Source organism: Salvia miltiorrhiza, chromosome 8, assembly GCF_028751815.1.
Source record: "Salvia miltiorrhiza cultivar Shanhuang (shh) chromosome 8, IMPLAD_Smil_shh, whole genome shotgun sequence".
Taxonomy (NCBI): Eukaryota; Viridiplantae; Streptophyta; class Magnoliopsida; order Lamiales; family Lamiaceae; genus Salvia; species Salvia miltiorrhiza.
The window spans coordinates 50,543,881-50,553,136 of record NC_080394.1 but is presented as its reverse complement, the minus strand read 5'-3'; the positions used below and the strand labels follow the sequence as shown (position 1 = coordinate 50,553,136).

At 41.5% G+C, this 9,256-nt stretch overlaps 1 protein-coding gene across 1 annotated transcript; it reads right to left on the bottom strand.

The window, feature by feature from the left end:
* Nucleotides 1-217: 217 nt before the first annotated feature.
* Nucleotides 218-4,395, bottom strand: LOC130998889 (sodium/pyruvate cotransporter BASS2, chloroplastic-like). Its single transcript, XM_057924316.1, has 7 exons — nucleotides 3,837-4,395; nucleotides 3,339-3,479; nucleotides 2,399-2,554; nucleotides 2,181-2,302; nucleotides 1,884-2,042; nucleotides 861-921; nucleotides 218-658 (listed from the first exon to the last, which is right to left on the bottom strand). The coding sequence occupies exons 1-7, from the start codon at nucleotides 4,224-4,226 to the stop codon at nucleotides 473-475; spliced, it is 1,215 nt and encodes a 404-aa protein (XP_057780299.1). The 5' UTR covers nucleotides 4,227-4,395; the 3' UTR covers nucleotides 218-472.
* Nucleotides 4,396-9,256: the final 4,861 nt, after the last annotated feature.

Here is a 9,256-nt window from a genome sequence, read left to right as displayed (position 1 = left end):
ACCGCACGAGGGATGAAGAGACTATAACCAATTTATATACACTTAGTTAGCGCGTTTTTGCTTTAGGCGATAGCTTGGATATCTAAAACTAGTATATGTTAACCCACCGCATGCTTTAATGGATTGAACAGTTTTCGAGTTATCGCCTGAAGTACACAGCTCCTTACAGATTCATTTCTATCCTTGTTGTTATGCATCGAAACAACGGGTCTCAACCTTGGAAAAAGTTACTAAGTTACTTAATTTGGAGTTCTTCGAAGCTAGCATACTCAATTACAACTGCTATGAACCTACCAAGATAGAAACTATGGATCTTACAGATATTAACATCTTCACTGCAAGCAGTAGTCATGTATTTCCACAGAGAATTTAGATGGAAAGTAGTAGCAAAGGTTAACCAGAACTAATTAGTCATTTAGCTGGCCGAAACCTTACCAGAAGTAGGCTGTAGTATGGGATGAGTCCACTGCCGTCACTCTTCAGCAACTTTAGGACGATCCTTTTGATCAGATGGATCGATGTATCTCCAGAAGAAGCCTAGACTGCTGCCCATGATATTCATGAGTACTGCAGACATAGCAGAAGGTAATGCCACCATAGGCGAGATGAAATGGGACGTAGCTAAAACCACTCCTAAAGAGGAATTTTGCATGCCGACCTGCAAGGGAATGACCAACAACAAGAAAACAAGGAAAGGCCAATAAAAATATTATATTCACAACTTCAGTAAGCGAATAGAAGCATTATAAGTTCTATGTGCATTAATAAAATTCAATGCCTTTCAGTTTCAGACCATTTTTGAAACTAAAATCTTCGAATTTTGCTGAATATAGAAATCAGGCATGAAAGGGATATCTTACTTCGATTGATACTGCACGCCTCTGTGGTTCCTTAAACCCACCTAAAGCTGCAGATAGATACCTATAAAAAAAATCAATATTTTCAAACATGCAATTAGTCAGCTCAATAACAGACTTTTCGCGTATAAAATTCTGATATGCCAATTGTGTGCATGGAAATACAGTCATCAAGCTAAAACTTAACAGACATCACAGAGAATCTGTCCATCAGCATGGTGCAAGTGATTGCTTCTCGTGAAAAGGGAAAATTAGAAGGAAGGAAAACATGTTAAACAAGCAGCATAACCAAAATGTCACTCCATAAGAACTCAATCAGCAAAGTTAATCACACAGTCCACCATTTTGGTGTGCAATTTCTGTTTATATTACTAGTCATTATCCGATATACACCTTTCCTCCATTACATATTCCCACAAATGTGCATTTTCTAAATAGGCTATTATAACATTGAAATTTTTTGGACTATAAAACTGTAATTAATACATAATAATGACTCACTCAACGGTATGAGAAGCACATAATGAAGATAAAAGATTGTTTGCACGCATGATGAAGATAAAAGTTGAAAAGGTAACTCAATGGTATGAGAAGCACACTTAAAACTCTCACTCTAATATACTCTTTTTTTCTTTTATCTAACAAATTACATTGTGAAAATAAAAGATTATTTGCAAAAAAATGAATGCTAAAGCAGAAAGCATTTCGTGTATTATGAAGATACATCACCTAATGCAAATGACAAGAACAGGAGTATGGAACGAGGCCATATTGAGTTGATATTTTTGGTGTTGAAGACAATGGAACTTTCAATGAAAAAATTCCCTTACATAACATCTTCTTCCAGCTATTTATCTTTTAATTCCAATAGAGTTTTTAACCAAGGAACATATCAGTTCAGCTAACAAGAGAAGAAACAATGAACTAGAAATGCCAAATTCAGTGAATATTCTAGAAATTTTGCTTCTTGACCAGTCAAACATCTGGTCAGCTATCAAAAGTAAGTGCCTGAGTGGAAAATCTTACCCCACGAAGAAACCTGCAAAATGTAGCAATATTACTGAAAGTACAACAGCACCCAACTCATTGGAGAGCATGGATTGAGCACTATTAACCGGAGATGGACCAGATGACAATGATGAACCAAAAGAAGACTTCAGGCGGATGACATTTTCTGAAAATACACTGGAATGAACAAAGAAGGCAGTGCGTTGAGAATGACACAAAGGCAAAGCAATACACACGGGAGGGAGGGGATGGAGAACGAATAGGAGGTATCTAAATTATAGTTTTGGTAGAAGAATTCACGGGAAAAGTCAGGACCTGGAAGCAAGCAATGAGGAAGACAGAACAGCTACCAGCGGGGAAAAAGGAGTGAGTAGTTTCACGACTTCAGGAAATGTGCTCTGTAGATAAGAACCGAGCAAAATTGGAGCAACTACCACCTATACAGATATGAAAAGACCATTCATGATATATATATATAAATATGTATATATCAGAAACAACAAGGAGAAGTCAAACTATGGCGCTAGCTTCACCTGCAAGGTGCTCATGGACAGACTAGCAGCATTGACGGGTACAAAAGTTCCGGCAATAATCTTAGTCAACAGAGGAGTAAGAATCACAGCTCCAAGGGTGGTACATACTGTCATTACAATTGACAATGGAACATCTCCTTGCGCAATTAAGGTAACCTGTAACACTATTTTCAGAAAAAGGGAATGAAATAAAAGCTTCTTGAATAATGACAATACCATATAGAAAACTAGGTATTAATTGAAGCTATGCCACTGGGGCGTATGGTAGTGGAAATTCCTATTTGGTTACAGCTTATTCGAGAAAACAGAAATTGAAATGGACTTTTACTTGAGAAATCAACAATGGACCATGCCAATCAAATTGTATACTCATCCTAATTGAACAATTATGGCTAAAAGGGTCATACTGGATTCTATGATATCTTAGGTAAACGCAAGTTTAGCCATTGGAAAGCTCTTTGCCTACTGCTTTATAGCCTAGCATTTTGTTGGTATGCAGAAATTTTCTTCACTGTTGTACTTATAGACTTATAGTTATATATTTAGTTCATTTGCTTAAGCAAACTGCAAACATCTCTTAGTTTCTCAGTTATCAAATCATCATTTTTTTCCCATCCTATGAGCTTGCCGTCATTAATGCATACAGCCTTTTTGCTAAATTTTCTGGTTGACGTCGTAAGAACTAAACTCGTTGCTCATATGTTATCATTGCTTTACCTCACAAACGCACACCAAAATGGTAACTACAGAGTTCCCAGGCAGAACAAACAGTTATTGGCTAAAACGATAAGGGTTAGCTTACATCGTAATGACTTGGTCACCAGGCACCATGGTTGTGAATTTCAATTCATCATATTCCATTATATGATACCATAAGCAAGGTAATCCTTAGATAAAAGAAGTACACAAATCTTTTAAGAATTATAGCAGTCGTTCTTACCACGTTCGATGCAGTTCCTCCCGGACAACAAGAGAGCAGTATCAAACCTACTGAAAGAGATGGTGAGAGCCCCAACAACTTGCTAACTATCCATCCAAAGGAAGGCATAATTGTGTATTGGGCAGCACATCCGTAAAGGATCTGATACAAGGGAATTCGATATTACAAATATAGTAAGTTCAAAACCAGTTTCCATCAACAAAGGCAATACTAGAAACAACTTTAGCAGTTGACTATATAATCCACAAGAATTCTTGAATACAGTCAGAAACCGCTTGCAAAAATAAATTGAGATCAACAACGATTTATTTTCAGGATAACAATCAATCAATTGTGTTGAGGTTGAGGCTAATTAGCAGATAGCAATAGCATCCCACACACACCTCACTTCGATTAACAAACACTACTCTAACCTAATTAATGCCAAAAAGAGGACCCAAAAACCTCAACATTTCGAAATATTCTATTTTGGTCAAGATGAAATATGGAAGAACTCACGGAAAATGGCCTTTGCCTGAACAGATCGATCAACTCTTTGAACTCCAAAGTAATCCCCATAGACAGCATAATCAACCCCAGCGTGAAGCTATACGAATTGGGAGCCATATTCACGAACCACGAAAAAGTGGAGGGTCTGACGAAAGCAACCACTCCGCCAACCGTCACGTAAAGAGGGTACAAGCTGGCAGCAGCGGCCAGCCACTCCTCCCATCTGGGCTTATCTGCAGCTGAATTTTCATGAATTTGATTAACGCAAAATCTAGCAGCGGTGGAATATCTGGCGGAAATGGCGATGGGGTTAGTGAAGGGTTTGTAGAGTGGGATTTTTGGAGGGATGAGTTGTTTGTGGTGGCAGAATAATGGGGTGAAGCAGAGAGCGATCGCCATTGCGGCGGCAGCGGCGGCGGATGCTCTGTTTTGTTGATCTATTTGATTCAGGCGAGCCGCCGAATATTCTTCCCTCGTAAATCTGTCGATATTAGCGGCATAATATATTTTCTGAATTACTAATTCATTGTAAATTTTGATAATAATTTTAAGAGTTAATTGCAGTCGCAATTTCATTTTGCATATGACTTTTGAAACTTACATTTAAATCATGAACTTTACACTCCTTTCAATTTTTCCTTAAAATTGAGCTTCGGTCATCGGAGAGGTTGATGTGGCGCCTATGTGGTAGTCAGGCACGTGCCATGTAAATCACCGGAAAATAACTTAGGACGCCGTCGTTTTTAAAAGAGTAAAACGGCGTTGTTGCCCTCTAAATCGTAGAATTAGGTTTAAATATCACAAAATTACCCCATTTCCTCACATTTGAATCAGATTTCGCAAACTAAGGTTCCTCACCAACCTCACCAAATAGGCGCAAATGTCGACTTCATCTGCGACTTCCGGCCAAGTTTAGTCAAGCACGAACTCACGAGAATGCTATTGTAAAACTCCGGTCAAAAAATCGATTTTGAGGACCAGCAGGAATCTTGGGCGTGAATTTTTGTTGTTGTACTTATGGCTCGGTATGTGGTTGTCTTAATTATTCGAATTTGAATTTGTTCTTCACTTCCTATTGAAAGCTTGTCTTAATTATTCGAATTTTGTTGTAGTATGACTATTTTCGATGGGTTGATTCTCAACCAATTCCACCATCTTCTCAATTTCAACATGTAAACTGCATAGAGAAGATAAACTTCTGGTTGGGGAATACTTCAAGATTTCTGAGTCAGATGTTGTCTTCTTGAAGCACAACCATGATCTAAGAGTTGAACTCTTCATTTCGGAGGCTGCAAAGAAGGGAAATGATAGACACATTCGAGCTCAACGTATTGTAATTGCAGGCATTTTGGTGCTTGTGTTAGGTTTCATGTTTAGATAGATTGGAGAATGATAGGCTTGTACTCCCAATTTGCAAATGCTATTTTCAGTATTTGATGGATGAATGCCTGAAATATGGTCATTTTGTATGTGTAATCTTGTTCCAATTATGTATGAATGCCTGAAAAATGGTCATTTTCTATGCTTGAATTGATGCATCAATACCAAAACAACAAAGCTGCATTCATAATGTGAACTATTATAAAACAATAACCAAATATTCCTTGTCCATCAACAAAAACCATCAACTGTTATATTTCAAGAACCAAACATTTGCTGCAAATACCATTACATAACTATCATCAAATAGCAAGTAAGTCTTGTCCATGAACAAAAGACCAAGTAAAATGACAAATTAAACTGCTTAAGGGCCTTCACTTTCTTGTGTTGGAGCTTCATGAGTTGGACCAGCTTGTGTGTTGGAAGATCCTACACCAGATGCTAAGCTTCCACTGGTAGTCGACCTTGTGTTGGGACAGGGAGGTACGAAGGTTGCTTGGGCACTCCTTGAAGACATCTACATGTGCAATTAATACCAGTTACTAACATTGTAATAAATGATCAATATATGCAGTTAAACAAGTTAGCTTCTTACATTAACATATATATATTTCCAGTCCCTTGAGCAATGTTTAGCCCTATTTTGTGATGATTTCGTGAGTCTTTTTGCTGTGCATTCGAGCATGCTTCGTGTATTTTTGCTCTATCTTTCACGTGCTCGATGATCGTTTTGGGTGTACTATTGTCGTGTGCAGGATTCATGAGTTATCAAGCATTTTCGGCAGCATTTGGAGCAATTCAGAAGTTCAGCGAAAGGATCCCACGGCGGCCGCCGTCCACGGCGCCGCCGTTTTACGGCGGGCGCCGCCAGCCATTTACCAGCCAATGTCCCACAAATTCAAGAAAAGGCCGAAGGGGGGGGGACGGCGCCGCCGTCCCACGGCGGCCGCCGTCCCTGGGCAGATCCGGCAGTTACGTTTTTGGGCTTTAAAAGCCGATTTTTAGGGTTTCTTGCAGAACCTCTCGACCCCAGCAGCCTCCACCTGCGATTTTATGCTTTTTCCCTTAGTTTAGGTAGATAGAAACATTTTAGATACTTGTGGATTCCGCTAGATCGTTGTTTCATTGAATCGATTGTAAGTTCTTCATTTTGATTAGTTAATCTTTACAAGCTTTCTTGTTACTGCATTGCCTAGATAATCAAGCACTTAGATAATGATATTTGATTTATGCTTTTGATGTTTTCATCGCCTAGATAATTGTTTCTTATGCGCCTAGATAAATATTGCTTACGTTTTTAGGTTATTTATCGCTTCTGGATTAATTAGCTTAGAACCCTAGTTATTATGCTTGATCTATTGCATCATATTTATTTCTCGCCTAGATAATTTTACTGCTTTCTTTCTATTACGCGCTAGTTAATCGGAGAGAGTGTCAGACCCAATACCCGTTTAGAATGTTTAGGTTTCCTTTATGTTTCTTGTGAGTAGCACAGTTAAAGCCCTGCTAAGTCTTCCTTGAGAGACGACTTGAGTCACCTTACCACCCTAGGACGACCTCGTGTAAATTCGAGTACATCCGCTAGGTGTTTTTGGATGAGTCAAATTTTGGCGCCGTTGCCGGGGAAGGCTTTAGGCATTTGATTGTGTTGCATTGTTTTCCGTGTTTTTCTTTTGTTTATTTCTTTTGACTCGGTTTTTTTCTCCCTCCGGTGCGTTTGATTTGTTTGTTCGTGTTGTGTATGCAAGGACGTAGAAGCTTGAAGAGAAAGCTCGCACCTTACTACGACAACATACATCGACCCCGTGAGATCCTTTCAAGCCTGGAGGAGGAGTCCGAGTCCAGTTCGAGAAACCTTGTGGAATCACAGTTTAGAGAGGAAGACTGTGAAGAGAGAATCACTTCCAACCCCATTCTGGAAGACTTTGAGGATTCACGCTCAGTTGACTTAGAAGATCCGTTAGAGAACGGCGAAGGGCGTGAGCAAGAAAAAGAAGAAGTTCATCCCAATCCTCACCAAGAAGCCATGGCGGAGCGGAACGTACAGTATATGGGGGATTTTTCCAGGCTTGTTATCGGGAACACTAGCACGTCGGCGATAGTGCTTCCCATGGCAGTCCGGAATTATAATCTGAAGCCGAACGACTCAAGCCTGCTGCCGCTCTTTTATGGGATGCCTAGTGAGGATGCTCTACAATTCATCCGGGACTTCTGCACGCAAGTACAGACCTTCCCACTGTTGCAGCTCACCGAGGATCAGTTGAGACTCAAGTGCTTACCCTATGCACTCAAAGACCGGGCGAGGACGTGGTTGCTGTCCCTGCCGCCAAACTCCATAACCACGTGGAGCGAGGCATGTGAGAAGTTCATGCTCAAATTTTACCCTAATCACAAGACACAGGAGATTAGGACTCAAATAATAAACTTCATGCAAGAAGCCGACGAGCCTCTCCACGAAGCTTGGGAGAGATTCCAAGAGCTCCTCCGCCAGTGCCCGCAGCACCAGTTAGCACCCGTCATGTTGATGCAGTTCTTCTATGACGGATTGATTCAGACGGCACAGTTTATGGTGGACAGTACAGCAGGGGGCAACATTGCCCGGAAGACAGCTGATGAGCTCAAGGAGATCTTCGAAACACTTGCCGCGAGTTCTCAACAGAAATCAGTTAGAGGAAGGAGGGTTGAAGCCAATGCAGTAGCTCCAAACAATGAGCTTCAGAAGCAGGTAGCGGACCTGATGAGGCAAGTACAACACCTCACGATGAACCAGGTTGAGGCTCCACCCGTTCGCGCACCATCAGCAGAAGGTTGTGGCATATGTGGCGAATTTGGCCATGGAATTAACGCGTGCCATCGAATGGGCGAATTCCCACCCGAAGGACAAGCAGAAGTCTATGCTGCTCAGGGCTATCCGGGGAGGCCTCAATTTGAACAGAGGCCCAGCTTTAATCAAGGGCAACAAGGCTCCAACTCGGGTTGGAGAAATGAGCAGAATTCAGGATGGAGGAACCCAGCTTCTGGCCAAGGGTCGGGATCAAACCAAGGCAATCAGTTCCCCCGACCTTCACAGCAAATGGGGTATCAGAACCAGCAGCAGTCCTACCCATCTCAACAACAGCCCTCATTCCCTCAGCAGCAGCATTACCCTCAACCATATCAGCAACAGCAACCACCGCAGCAACTCTACCCACCTCAGCAGCACCAACCCCCAGGCCCCTTATTTGAAGATCAGATGCAAGCTTTTATGCAAGCTAGCAAACAGGCGATGGAGGCTCAGAGTGCTACCATCAAGCGCCTCGAGACTACAATTGGGCAACTAACAGGAGCCTTGAATCAGTTGCAGCAAGAACAGCCAACTGGGAAGTTCCCAAACCAGGACCAACAGCCGCATCAAGCTCATGTTGTGGCGGTGATCGAGGAAAATGCCCCAATAACCGCTGAGAAATGGAGAAGCAAAACCGTGCAAGCAATCAAGGCTACCCAATGCCCCAGTGAGCCACTGCCACCTGTCATTGCTACACCAGAACAACCACCACCCAAGCAAGGAGACCCAGGTAGATTTATTTTTGATATTAGCTTAGGTGGGGTTGAAAAGGTTTTGGGAATGCTTGATTTGGGCGCGGCAGTCAATTTGATGCCGCTTGATATTTTTGAGAAATTGGGGAATAAAGAGCTTAAATGCACAAATATTAAGATAGAGCTAGCTGACGGCTCCATTAGCAGCCCACGAGGCCTTGTTGAGGATGTTGAGGTGGTTGTGAGGGGGATTAGTGTTTTGACTGATTTTGTTGTGCTTGATGTGGGAAAGGGGATTAGAGGAGAGAATGGGCATCTCGTGCTGCTTGGCCGACCCTTTATGGCTACCACCCATACTCGCATCGATGTGGGTACGGGAACTGTAAGTATGATAGGGGCAGGTAGAGCGGTAACATTCTCTGTTTTTGATAAAAAACCTACTTCCCCCACTTCCTTAATTCAAACTTGCTCTTATGTTGAAACATTTGATGCTTTGGATGAGGATTGCATTATGCAGGAATTCCTTAATAAGT